The 15,268-nt window shown below is 34.5% G+C and overlaps 1 protein-coding gene across 4 annotated transcripts in view; it reads right to left on the reverse strand.

Moving 5' to 3' along the window:
* RTTN (rotatin) overlaps positions 1-15,268 on the reverse strand; it is a 206,593-nt gene that overhangs the window by 108,911 nt on the left and 82,414 nt on the right. For all 4 annotated transcript variants that reach the window (XR_003568290.1, XM_027852445.1, XM_027852446.1 and 1 more), the window contains exons 26-27: positions 12,075-12,219; positions 5,163-5,317 (exon numbers count right to left, since the gene is read on the reverse strand). Coding sequence is in view for 3 of the 4 variants with exons in the window: in XM_027852445.1 (XP_027708246.1) it covers positions 5,163-5,317; positions 12,075-12,219 (300 nt within the window). In the remaining variant the exon portion in view is untranslated. The remainder of the gene's footprint in view (positions 1-5,162; positions 5,318-12,074; positions 12,220-15,268) is intronic.

The raw sequence follows: 15,268 nt of genomic DNA on the forward strand, positions 1-15,268 counted from the left end.
CTAGGTAAACACTTAACTATGAAGTCACTGTTGAGGAAAAAAGGGGGAGATTTTCTCAGCTCCTTTTAGAAGCAAAAGTAAAAGAAAGCAAGAAACAATTAACATTTATAGGATACTAGTCAATTAAAATGGGCAAGAATCTTCTAAGGGAGTTCCGCTTTTCAAATTACTGGTTAGTGCTCGAGAATGACGCTTGGTTGGTCACTTGGAAGAAGGATCCAAAGCCTTATGGAATCTATATAAGGTTTTTCTCTTGGGTTTCTAGATAGGAATGCTAGCTCAGATTCTGTAAGGGAGGGGGCATAACCTTCTAATAAAGATCCTAACAAGTAGGGGGAAAGGGGTCTTCATTATGAATATAAATGTGTGTATGCATTTATATACTTTATAGCAAGCAACATCAATTCATTTACACTCACAGAGGGAAGGATAACATTTGCAGCTAGGAAATTTGAAGAGGCACAGGAGTTCCGGGCCTTAACAAAGAAAATAACTGGCTATAAGTAACATTTACAACAAGGATACCAGGGCGGGGAGAATCGGCCCAGTGACTTACAAATAAAATTTGACTAAGGAGGAGAAATGAAGTAACATTGAGAGAAAGGAGGGATCTAAATGAATAAATACTTCCCAATAAGGGAAACTGAGTCAAAATCCTGCTAGAAATGAGATATTTCAACCAATCCTACAAAGGCTCTTAAAATAACAATGGAGCAGAAAACGTAGAAATAAGGAGGTGGAACAAAATACAGTATGTTTAGGGGACTAAATAAAGCAGAAGTTGCAACCGTCTCTAAGAATAACATGAGAAACTATGTAAAATATTTTACTAAAATGCCCTGTTCTACCAGTCTAGTTATTCCTGGTAAAAAATGAAATGTGGTTACTCTGTCATCACTTGTTCTTGATGAAGCTATGGTGACTTTCATTTCTTCCTGTTTGTCTAAGTTTTCACACATTCCTGTAACTACGTTTTAAAATTTTGCCTAGAAACAAAGTCAAGCTCACTGATCCAGTCTAGAGCATGTATACCTTCCTGATTTGAAAATTGGGACAATATTTGCCCTTGCCTCTAGGATCTTTTTATAAAGATCTTAACAGTGACTCAAGAATTATACATTCTTTCACTTGTGACTTAAATTCACTAAGGGTGCTGGTTGTTATCTTATTATCTCCTAACTTTAGTTTCAACTTCCTATTAATCATTTTTGTTCTCTTCTCCTTGAAACAGCAGTTCAACCCTCTCACAATTATCCAGTATTATTACCCTGATTGACCCTAAGCAACAATTCTATCCCTTCTTTAATACTCCTACTACTTCTAACAAAACTAATAAAACCTGTTTTTATTGTTTTAAACTCTCATTGCCAACCTCAGTTCAGTCTGAGAATCTATTCCTGACACTATTATTATAAGAGAATGCTACTTTTCTGTCTTCATCCTCAGCCACTTGTCTTTTCTTCCACTTTTTAAAATAGGTCTTTTAAAAAATATGAATTTCTCAAATCCCATGTGCAATAATACAGGTCTCTTTAGGCAGCTCTTTACATCAAGATAATTTCAGCTTCCCTTTTCAGTATTTCATTCTTCTTAGCTTCCTATCCCTATTGTATCAAATTCCCCTTCAAAGCATTCTCCTAAAACCTAGGGTGCAGGCTAACTCTCTTCTGTTTAATCACAAACTCTATAATGGAACAGTGACTTGTCCTCCACCTTTTCTGTATTTTCTTCTTCAACAGCCTATTCTTGTTGTTTAGAATCAAATCCACAATAGCAGTGCCTTTTCCCCTCATAGCTTCCTCCACTTTATGACAGATATAGTTACCATTAAGGCAACTCCCAAATTCATTAGTTACTCTGCTTTTGACAGAAAGACTGCAACAGCAGATGTCTGGACAAATTAAGGCCCCAGTTGGTACAATATCAGATTGTCATGCTTTCCAGGTGGTCTATAGTATACACTCTCCAAAATACCACTTCCTTCGATGACCATCACCCAAATGTTCTCCATCAAGCTTCTCTACTATAGCTGTTAGATTTCCTAGATATTTTCTTAATATAAAGTGCTACTAAACCCCACCTCCTATCCTCACTCTTAAGTATTCTGTTCTTTCTGATTAAGGTATACCTTTTAAGAGCTATAGTCTAATCATGAGCGATATATACATATATATATATACATATGTATATGTATGTATATATATACACACATACACACATACATATACATACATATATACATATATATGGGGGATATATGTATGCATATATGTATGTACATATGTATATATCCCACCATGCCTCAGGTCAAATTTTCCTCGTAGCATTAAGACCTCTAGTTCACTATTAATTACTTACAAATTATGTATTTCTATAATGATATCTAAAACCATGGATTTTATCTCTCTTTGATACTGTTACTAAAGGGTTACTAAATATTCCTATTGTTTCTTTTCCTGTATTGTACCTGATAATCATCAGGGTGCCAGATTTGTCAGATCTATGCAGGCCATTTTCTTTGTACTGCTAGCTCTCTCTTTTCAGTTTAAAGGCCTCTTGATTACACTGTCAAGATCCTAAGCAAACACATTTTTAATAACTTTTATTACATGTACTCAATCTCTAAGAGTCCATCATTACTATACTTGAAGACATGATCCAAAATTACAAATTTTATTGTCCCAGACATAATTTTTTCAGGGCAGTGTATTCATCTCCCAAATCTGCCTAATTATTCTGAACTCCTTACTTTCATTCAGTAGTTATAATGAAAAAAAAATCTATTTTTTTAAGTAGGACTTTATTAGGATATCTTAGTAATATTTTTAGTTTCCTTCTAGTAGCATCATTTGTATCAAGAATCATTTGGCAAGGGGGCAGCCAGGTGGCGCAGTGGATAGAGCACCAGCCCTGGACCTGAGTCAAACCGGGCCTCAGACATAACACTTACTAGCTGTGTGACCTTGGGCAAGTCACTTAACCCCATTGCCTCACCTGAAATAAATAAAAAAAAAATAAGAATCATTTGGCAAATTAAGGGAGGTTCTTTGTCACATCCTCGAAAAAAGACAGCCAATTTTTTCACTACTTACATCACATCAAAAAATAGCTGACTAGGTATACCTGAGTAGAAAGTGACCAACTACCATCATAATCTCTTCCTCTCTAATCCTTCATGGATGATCTTTTACCTGATTATACCTGTGAATTAACATCACTATTCCTTGCAGCACAAGAAGCCACAACCTGCAAAGATGGTCCACCTTCTTATGGAGACCTCATATATCAAATAGCTCCAAATGTTCAATAGGTCTCCTATGTCACATGACATAGGTAAGAATTCTCCTCAGTTTCTACATCCTTTTTCTTGTTTCTTCCTTGAAGCACTTCTGTCCTTTCAAGGAAAACTCCATTTTCCCAGTTCATTTGGAGAATAGAAATCAATCTCTAAAGCCCTTTATTTTAATTTCTTTCTCTAAGTGAAAGACAAGTTTGTATTTCCTGAATTTTTTTTTTACTTCCTACTAAGAGAAACACAAACATAATATGTACTCAGCAGGTCATTAAATTTTTTCTTTGGCCTAGATACTTCCTTGAAGCACAGTCCATAGTCTTTTGTCTTCTTTATAATAATGCCTTCTTTATATTTAACTTCTTTGGCTAATCCACATGGTAGACTGCTGAGGCAAACTGCTTATTTGTGAAACAGAAGATATCAACCTAATGAGATCTATGAATATTTTAACTGGCCATAAATCTCCAGATATCTATATCTTCTATTTCCATAGAAGCTAGGTTCTTTAAATCTACTCTGGGGACAAGATTTAATTTATTTAACATTCAAGACACGAGGAAACAGATGAAATGCAATTTATTAAATAAGATCTATTCATCTCATTTCACCTTGTCACTAATCTTTACATATTATTTCTGTTCTTCTCAGGAGGCTACGCTCTCACAAAAACCACCATACTCTACACATTACCATTTCTTTCTTCCTATAAAAAATAAAATCCCCCAACAACTGTCAAGAGCTAAATCTGGGAAAGAAAACAAAGGCTCTAATTGTTACTTAAATATCTAATAATGCTAATATTACACTTCTGGTTGAATAAACAAAATAGAAGTTCATGACAGGAAATATCTAGGTTCATTACTTTTGCTATCACTATGTAACAATTTATGATAATTATTTGACTGTGAAGCCAAGTGGTGGGTTGTGGTCCTTTGTTCTTGAAGAGGACCAAGATGGCATCATTAGGTTGGGGTCAAGATAGTATGTCCGATTGTGGCTGATCAGACCAGTATGAGCTCTTATGGCTCTACCTCAGCTCAGGCACAAATAGTGCATATGAACATTTGGAGTGAAGCTGTCTCTAAAAGTAGGTAAAAATAGGTGGTATGAGTGAAGTCTTTTGATTCAGGGATAAATTTGATTTAAGTGAGGTTGAATTGCTCAGTAGTTGGCCTCGCTCTCTCTTCCACAGTCATCAAATTCCAGTGGCAAGACAAAAGTTAAGACGACTAGTGACAGCTCAGGATGCAGTGGATGACCAGCATCTTTAATGTCTAACCAAGCTTTAAATGCTCCACAGCACGTGCTTTAGCTGCCTCCATGGCTGTTGGAAAAAATTGTTCTCATCTGCCCATTCTGCCAGGGGGAGTCTTCACCTGCTTGCGGTAGACATCATCCTAACTCACCAACAGGTTTGAGACCCCTCAGTTACCTTCAACCTGGTTCAGCCTATCTGAGGAAACAGTGAAACCAAGTACATCTTGAGTGAAGACAAAGAATATTTACATTAATAAATGCCTTTTAGTGACGTTGCTAATTGCTCAAGACAACTGGGAAATATTCAGAATCACAGATTCTAAAATATAAGATTTTAGGAAAATCTAAAATAATCTCCTAAAATGAGGATATTGGACTGATGATTTAGAAGGTTTCATCTAGCTCTACGTCTACATTACAAAATCTTTTCACATATACGCCATCTCTTTGGCATATGACCAAAACAACCATACCAATGGAACTTTTTCCCTCAACTTGAAAGATTACAATGCCCTAAATGAAAAGTCTTATTACTAAAGCTCTAAGAATGTGAATGCATCTTTAAATACACACATCCTGATCTGTTACAACTGTGAATATGAGTACCTACCGGTCTGTTACACCCATGAATATGAGTAGTAAGTTATTAAAGAAAGTCATCAGTTCCTTTCGTAGTCGTTGCCTGACAGTGGTCTGAGTGTCAGCTGCTTCTTCTTGCTCTTGAGTTTCTGACTGCCCAAGGAGCTCTAAAAGTGGATTTGGATTCTAAAAGTAAAATTTTTGGAAAGGACATTTAAAACAATAATTCATCTGTGATATTATATACTCAACAACAATTACTTTTCATGTTTGCAGAAACAATGAAGTTACACACATACCAAGACTTTAATTGCATAACAGCTAAAAATTCTATGTCAACAGTGTTTTTAGTTTAGATGTTGCTTAAAATTTTCTTTTCTATGATACTAAAATAATACTAAATACTAAAACTTCCTAAACAATTTCATAGAATTACTAATACTTTAGTATTTTGAAGTACTATTAGTTACACTGTTATAAAAACAAGATATTAAATATGCTATGAAGTCTCAATGCATTATGTCATGATCTGAATAAATGAATAAAATAAATACCACATTTCTTATTAGCCAAAACAGAGAAATAGATAGAAGTATGCACATAGCCATTCAGTCACTTTTCAGTCACATCCAACACTTTGTGACCACATTTGGGGTTTTCTTGGCAAAGATACCGAGATGGTTTGCTATTTCCTTCTCCAGTTCCTTTGACTGGTAAAGAAACTGAGGCAAACAAGGTTAAGTGATTTGCCCTGGATTGCACAAAACTAGTAAGCATCTGAGGCCAGATTTGAACTCAGGAAGATTAATCTTCTTGACTTCAGGCCTGGTATGCTATCCACTGTGCCACTTAGCTGCCCATGCACATTGCTAAAAGGCAATATGCAGGCTATGAATGTGGCATAGTAAAAAAAAACACTGGTCTGAGTGTTATAAGACCTTCCTGTACTCCAAGCTCTACCACTAACTGGTACAACTCTGGGCAAATGACTTACCCTCTTTGGGCTCCAGTTTCCTCATTTGTTTAAAAAAAATGGCTTAAAATGGCTTGGACTAGACAAACTCTAAGGTTCCATTCACTTCTAAAATTTCAAAATTTTGTGTACATATGAAATCCTGTTTGTAATAAGATACATTCTTGGGTTTTCCTTTAAGAAAAAAAAATGGGGAAAGGAAGAGGTAAAAGCTCCAGCTTCCTTTTAATATTTCTGCCAAAAGTACTATGATTTCATTGGTAAAGGGAATTCCCTCTAATGAGGAAACTTCCCATGCCAATCAATATCTGCACCTGTTCTGCAACTTATAGTCTGGGGCTCTGAAAAGCTAGTGACCTATCCATGGTCATATACCCAGTATGTGTCAGAAGTAGGACCTAAAAACTAGGTCTTCCTGACTCCAAAGCTGGCTCGGTATCTACTTAATATTAATAACAACATTTATAAAATATTTTAAGAGACAGAGGATAGAAAGTCCATGTTCCCAAAAAAGATGGAAAAAATATGGAATTAAGGACACGAGTGGAGGGGTTAGTAAAGAGAAGGGTCACCTTTTGTTCAAAGATAGGAGTGACAATATATGGAATGGAAACATGATGGATGTTACTTAGAGCACTTGAGATCTCTAATTGGAAAGAAATCAGAGCTCAAGACAGGTTTCTATTTTCTTGAATATGAGGCAGTCTGCTCAGGAGAAGGAATGCATGATGTAGTTAGTTTTAATAAAGAAGAGAAGTTTTAGAACCGATTGGGGAGTGCAACCGAAAATCAACAGTGAAAAGTAAAAACATTCAGCGCACTCATGAGGGACCATTTGAGATAAGATGACATAAATTTGTAGTAGATTTATTCAACACTATTGTATGACTCCCCCTACTGGTACAGAACAACATACAAGTAGTAGAAGGCAGATGGTTTGGGGTAACTGAGGGTTGAAGTTTTGAAAGCTATTTCCTGTTGCAACATGAAAAGGGGTACAGGAATTTGAGGACAGTGGAAAATTGAACTGATATGATCACCAATGCGATCTTAGAATATAATAAGAGAAGCACAGTGTCTAAAAGAAAGGTTCTAGCCTTGCTGTATTCTGCTCCAGTCAGACCACATCTGTAGTCTTATGCTCAATTTTGGCCCATATATAAGCTAGTAAGTATCCACAAGAGAGCATAGTGTGGTAAAATCCTTCAAAATCACACTTTGAGTACTCGTTGAAGTAAATAGCATTTACCCTAGAGAAAAGAAGACATATGATGGATATGATAGCTGTCTTCAAGTATTTTAAAGTTTGCCAAATGGAAGAAGGATTATTCTTATTCTGCTTGGTCCCAGATGGAAGAAAAATAATCAGTGGATAGGTCTTTGCATCCCCAAACCTCACACAGTGACCAGTTGATAGTAGATGTTTAATAAGGTTTGCTGATTGAATGAAAGTACAAAGAAAGATTTCAGCATGTTGGGAAAATATTCATAATAATCAGTTATTCAAAAGTGGAATAGATTGCTACAGCAGGTCCTCCCTCACTGCAAATATTGAAACAATGGCTATTTGACCAATTGTTGAGTACCACTGAAAGCCATTTTTCCTCAGGTTTGGGTTGGATTTAGATAGCATTTGATAGCCCTTTCAATTCTGGGATTTTCTTGACATGTATACCAATTATTCTGATGGCAGAAAGATGAAGAAGAATTAAGAAGCCTCTTGATGAGAGTAAAAGAGGAGGGTGTAAAAGCTAGCTTGAAGCTTAACATCAAAAAACAAAAACAACAAAAAAAAAAACTAAGATCTTGGCAACTGGTCCCATCACTTCCTGGCAAATAGAGAGCGAAGAAATGGAAGCAGTGTCAGATTTTATATTCTTGGACTCAAAGATCACTGCAAATGACAACTGGACGTCATGAAATTAAAATTGCTTGCTCTTTGGAAGGAAAGCTATGGTAAATCTGGACAGAATATGAAAAAACAAAGACATCACCTTGCTGACAAAGTCCAGTTGCAATGTATAGCTTTGAGAGTTGGACTATATAGTAAGCTGAGCCCCACAGAATCAATGCTTTTGAACTGTGGTACTAGAGATGACTTTTGTGAGTCCGTTGGACAGCAAGGACAGCAAATCAGTCAATACTTAACAAAATTAATTCAGGCTATACACTGGAAGGTCAAACACTAAAACTAAAGCTTAAGTACTTTGGCCACATAATGAACAGAAGGGACTCACTAGAAAAGACTCTAATGTCAGGAAAGACTGAAAGCAAAAGGAAAAGGGGATGGAAGAGAATGAGATGGATAGATCTCATAGTGGCATATTGCCATTACTTTAAAATATCTACTGCTTATGCTTTGTATCTAGAAAGACTGCTTTTTAAAATGAGATTTTTTTAAGTTTTTAACATAGCTAAAATTTGTATGTTAAAATTTAGATTAAATGAACCTTAGGAGTATTACTTCTAAGAAAGCAGAATAAATTACCCTTTCTAAGTACAGTGCAAAGGAGGAAACAGATTAATCTAACTGGTGCCTAGTGATCACAAGCGTCTACTCATTCCTGAAATCTTTGTCTTTGGACTTTAGTACTCAATTCTAATTTAAAATACCTACATGTCATTATTTTTTCACTGCTGACTTCAAAAACACAGTGATTTCTATAATGATGAGTTTTGAATGATGAGTTTTCTTTATGCACATACTACTTTTCCTCTTTATATCCAATTTTATACTCATCAATGAACAAGAGAATTAGAATATGCAATGTCCTCAGTGAAGTGAGTGAAAATAAAGCATAAAAAAGTCAGCTGAGAGGTAAACATTTTGCAATTCTATGTAATCTCAAAGGGAAAAAAAGCAACATTTTTACAATTAAAATATTTGAAACACTTTTGAACAGTTATTTAAATAAACTACTAGAAGATTCAAAATGTTCAGCTATTGGGGCAGCTAGGTGGTGTAGAGGATAGAGCACCAGCCCTGGAGTCAGAAGGATCTGAGTTCAAATCTGAACTCACACACTTAATACTTACTAGCTGTGAGCAAGTCACTTAACCCCAATTGCCTCATCAAAAAACAAAACAAAGAAAAATGTTTAGCTATTGTTAAATATGACAAACATCTGAATACAAACAGTAATTTAAATAAAATGGGTAAATTCTGGATTAAGCACTTGGCACAGTGCCTGCCACAAAAATGTATGTTGATTCACTGATATTATTCATGATTCACTATATCATGTCCAGCACCTCCCAAATCTCTTCTTGAAAAAATATTTATGATACATAGATAAAGCTTCTATCTCACCTAAAGACCTTAGGACTCTTTATTTTCTTAATTATGAGCCATTTTTTTCACTGTTCTTTTCTATGCTGACCTTTGTACTGAAGTAACTCAGTATTATACTATATGTTGATATAATTTCTTGGACTTTCTCTAGCTCATCCTGTGCAACAGATATTAAATGCATAAAACAGAATTATCTTTATAGACGTCTTTTGTTTATGCTCTTCATGAGCAATATAAGACAATTATTATTAAAAGTAGAAATAATAGTGATAAAACAACTCTTGCTTTAAAAAGGCTTATAAAGTGTTTCACAAGTATTGTTTTATTTTATCCTCCCAAACACACAGGAAGGTAAGTGCTATTACTATCTCCATTTTACAGATAAGGAAACTGAGGCAGGCAGAGGTTAAGTGACTTCTCCAGGTTCACATAGCTAGAAGTATCTGAGACTGGTTTTGAATTCGAATCTTCCTGACTCCTCAGTTCTCCATAAACTCTACTAACATAAAATAATGTTTTATGCTGCCTTTGAAACATGATAAAAACCAATCTGGCCAACACCTTTTTTTACCTGTACAAAAAAAGCCTATGATCATTCTTTCCATTTGACTGAAACATCTTCTGGTTGCATTTATAATGAAAATTCCAATATTGTTATGATTCAATTCCTCAAAAAATTGATGAACGGGACTATCGTTGAACAAGGATCTTGTACTTAAGAGTACCAATAGTTACATTAATGTTTATAGATAGTCTAAAATAGACCTTCTCCCACCTTTACCCCTTTCTGTCATTAACACTGAAGAAAGGAGACTACAGATGAAAGAAGTCTGTTTTGTTATTTCTGTTTGTTTCCTGGATTACTAAGTCTAAATAATTCATCAATCATTGGCTAAACTATTGGTGCTGAATCTCTGTGTATTTAGCTAGGTTGATCCTCTGGCAGATAAGAAAGCCTACTGCCAGGATCATAATCAAAGTATCAAAAAACCAAGATAAATAAGGTTATGTTAGGGTGGCTCTGAAGTAATTCAAAATAAATGTTAAATGGAATTATATTTTAAAAATTAAAATATAATGGTGATAATAAAATTTTATTTTACTATGGCAAAAATTGTCTAAAAATGAAATTTTACAATGTATTTTGTCTCTCAAATTGTGCATGTGTGGTCAAATTTACTCAAAAGTTCCTTACATTTCTCGACTATATATGTATACATATATGCAATATATAGTAGATGTAAAATTAACATTTTTATGTAGAAAAAAATAAACTTTTAAACATTTCATAAACTATCCAAATCACTTGATTATGTTTGAATGGAAATCTGACTCTTCAGTAAATAAAAGAAGACTACAGGGAACAAAAAGAGACATTATTTTCTTAAAATTGCATTTCTTCACACATGATATTTTGAAAGAGCAATAGCTCCTTAGGATCTGTTGTTCATCAGGCTGGCAGTTTTTTGTGTTTACTTCATTTGAGTTTTTTTGTAGGCTCCTTAGTATGTGGATCTTAGGGTTACAGGATGATTAATTTAGAGCTGGAAGGAACCTTAAAGTACTTAAAGCTAAAGTATCTGTAAGAATAAATACTGTTATCTTCTATAACAAGAACCAAAACCTAAGCTCTTATCCTAGTCTTCCTCTGAACTATTTTCCCAACCCTCTTATTCCTCTACTCTTGTAGAGGTGTATCTCTGCCTGATTCTATTTGCACCTCAGTAAGATATCAGCATATAAATACACTAAACAGTTTTATTGTTAATAAGAGCTGATGACATTTATATAGCACTTTAAGGCTTGCAAAGTACTTGATATACATTATTGTACTCATATGGCTCACAAAAGGCCTACAAGGTAACTACCAATTTCATTACACCTTTTTGAAAGAGGTCAAATTTGGCTTCAGACACTAACTGTGTGACCCTTGCCCAGTCAATTAACCTCTATGTGTCTCACTTGCCTCATCTATAAAATGAGGACTATTTTCTATTATTAGGTGCTATTATTATAGTACCTAACTTCCCAAGGTTGTTGAGGATAAAATGGGATAATATTAGTAAAGTACTTTACAAACCTTAAAGCACTATATAAATGCTGGCTATTATTAGGAGTAGTAAGTATCAGAGATAGGATGCAAACTTATGTTTCTCCTGACTGTAAATAATTCATTATGCTTCTTCCTAATTTTCTATAACAGGGACTAGTACATAGAGAATCCTTAAAAATGTATTTATTCTAGAGAATGTTTCCAGTTGTAGTGGCAAAGAGAACACTGAATTCAGCAAATGGGGTTCTCATTCTATCCCTGACACTAACTAGCTATGTGACAATGAGCAAACAGTTCCCTATCTGAACCTTAGTTAATCATCTATAAAATGGGGAAAAATAATACTTGTATTATCTACCTCACAGAGTTGTGGTGGAAAAAGAGAAGTGTACAACCTTAAAGCACAAGGTAGATGGAAGTTGTTGGTATTAAATATCATTCAACATAATTAATATCTAGTCAACAAGGAATCATTATTATGGGCCTGATCATTAACTAGGCCACAGAGTATAGATACATTAAGCAAAATTCCATAAACTATTAATTTTCCAGTAATACTTTAGCAGTAATTTTTAGAGATTACTTCAAACCTAAAAAAATTATTATTTCATATACACAATCTTACATGTTTAAGAAGTATTTCCAGAATCCAATCTAGAAATTCTATAACTGGACCATTTCTATGTTCCCTCAGTAACTTATTAATAAAACACATGATATCAGCCAGAAGCTTCTCATCTTCAGGGCAAGAAGGAAGTACTTGTAGAAATCTGTAATGCAAAACACAACACAGGTTTCATTTGCTTTTTTTTTTAATGTTCCAAAAAAGACCAAATTACCAAAAACATAAATAGCAAATAATAATAAGACGTAGCTAATTCCATGATACAAAATACTAAAGAAACTGGATTATAAATGATTAGTCATTCTGCGTATAAAATGTAATCTTATAATAATGACACATTTTTTAAACTCAAAATGATGAACAGCATATTCTAAAATCAAAAGCTATCATTACTTGCAAATGGGAAATACTAAGTAAATACAATAAATAATATAAATATATAAAAATACATGTAATATAAATAAATCTCAATAAATACAGGAATAATGCAAAGATTTCCCTTTTCCTTGTCACTATCTGACCGAGTTCTAGATGTTAACAACGGCAATAAAACAAGAGTAATTTAAGGGACTTGCAGCACCAGGGATGTATGGTAAGCAATAAGACCAAGCTCACCTTTTGGCTTCCTACCCTGATATCATCCACCAGTGTTTCACTTATTTGTTCATAAATTCTGATATTCCTTTATCTAATCATTATCTTTCATCATTCTATCTTTCTCTATGCTTTATAACACCTAATTATGACCTTCATGACTGTGAGCCTCCATCATTCAGTTTCTTCCCAGGCTACCACTGACTACATATCTCCCTTCCTTCTTTAGGCCCTTCATAAAACTAACACAACTCTATGCTAAAAATCCCTTTCCCCTTAGTACTATCTTCAATCATGGCTTGCCAAAACAAAATCCTGGATTACTTCCACCATCTACTACACTCCCATTCATGTGCTGAAGTAAACTGGAGGAAATCACAAAACTACACAGAATGAGATCATTATAAATTTATGTCATCTAATCTAAAGCAAGGCCTCGCTGCAACACAGCAAACATTCAATTGCTCCCTTAAACAATTCTCTATGCCACTCTCCATAGAAGCTGTTCCAAATATTCTTGTCTTTCCTCAAGCCTCCCAAAGAACTTCCTTTCTCCTTTCCCTCCTTAACTGAGGACATCACCTCATAGTTCATTAGACCATTCACCAAGAGCTCCCCTTTCTCCCTCTATACCATTCATCTTCCACTTTTAGCTGCACTCCTGTCTCACATTAAGAGTTAATCCCTGTTGCCAAGGCAAACTTCTCTGTGAGCCTTAATGCCAATGGCCTCCCAATTTATCTCCCCCCTTTCAATCTCAAACTGTAACTATGTTATCTATAAATATGTAATATATATGCAAATCTCCTCCAGCCTTTAAAAAAAAAACAAAAAACAAATCTTCTTTGATCCTATCATCCCTGCCATCTACCCTACTATATCTCTCCTCCCTTTCATGGATAAATTCCTTGAGAACTTATCTACACTCAATGTTTCTACTTCTCTTATCACAGTCTTTTAAAATTTCTGCAAGCTGGCTTCCAACCTCATCATTCAATTGAAACTGCCCTCTCTAAAGTTATCAAAGCTCTGTCTTAAGCCCACTTTTCTTTTCAGTCTATACTCTTAGACTTGAGGTTTACATCAACTCCCAAAAATTCAAATATAATCTCTATGCATATGATTCCCAGCCTTATATATCCATCCCTAGTTTCTCTCCTGTGCTATAATCATACATTAGCAAAGGCCTATTGGGCGCTTTGACCTGGATGTCCTGTAGGCATCTCAAACTCAACATGTCAAAACAGAACTTGCTATCTTTCCCCAAAAACTCATCTTCCCAGCTTTTCTAGTACTTTTGAGAGTGCACTATCCTCCCAGCTACTCACACCACAAACTCTATGTCATTCTAAACTCATTCCAAACTCAATATTGTCGTCCCCATTAGAATGTATGCTTCTTGAGGGCAGAGACGGTGTTTGTCTTTTTTATAAGCCCAGCACTTTGTATACTACCTACCAAATAGTAAATCATTATTAAATACTTGCTGACTGACTAACTAAAGATAGGAAAAGGGGACAAAACTATCCCTATTCGTGGATGATATCATTGTTTACTTAGAAAATATTAGAAAATATGCAAAGAGATTAATTGCGTCAACAGTATGAATGAAATAGGATGACACATACACACAAATATACTTACATATATATTTGTATATACGAATGTGTATATATGTATGTGTATATATGTCAAGTATATATACACAATTGCATAATGTTCCACAAAGATAAACAATTGAGATTACCACAGCAGCCAATCTGATTTCAGAAGCCTGAAGATTTACCAATCAAAAAAGAGGTAATGGATGAAAGGAACAAAATGGAACAGATATTATCAGATAGGGGCAATGTGTTGATTTTTTGCTGGGGAGGAAGGCAGGAGGATTGAATTAGTGGGCGGTAACAGAAGTGTTCGTTTTTTTTCTTTCTAAAGGAAGATTAATAATTATTTTTAATGCATATAAGCAGACATGTGTGTGTATATATATATATATATATATCCCCCCAAAAGAAAAGAAATACACACCCAAAAATATTGATTATTCAATCAATAAACAAGCATATGGTAAGTGCATAGTACATGCCAGATGCTGGACTAAGCATTGAGGGGATACAAAGGAAAAAAAAATTAAATCAGTGCCTACCCTCAAGGGACTTAGATTCAAATTAGGAAGATCAGTACATGTAAGAGAAATGTTGAGTCTTAAACAGAGTACAAAGTTTCTTATACAATCATCCTTTTTGTTCTTTATATACTAAAATGTTTGTGTATATTGATGATTATTCAGTTCATAGTAAAAAAGAAAACAAAAAAAGAACTCAAATAAATGGAGTACTTAGTACACATGTCTGGGCAATACGAATATAAGAAAAACAATATTACCAAAATTTTTTCATAGATTTAGCGCTTTACCAATCCAACCATCAAGGAGCTACTTTGTAGAGCTAAACAAAACAGAAACAAAATCATGTGCAAGAAAAAAAATCTAGAATCGTAAGTAAAAAATGAAAAAAAAAAATAAGAGGGGGAAAGGAAATAGGACTTCTCAACCTAAAATTACACTCTATAGCAGTTATCAAAATTATTTGGTATGAGTT

The sequence above is a fragment of the Vombatus ursinus genome, unplaced genomic scaffold (genome assembly GCF_900497805.2).
Source record: "Vombatus ursinus unplaced genomic scaffold, bare-nosed wombat genome assembly UNPS02009573.1, whole genome shotgun sequence".
NCBI lineage: Eukaryota > Metazoa > Chordata > Mammalia > Diprotodontia > Vombatidae > Vombatus > Vombatus ursinus.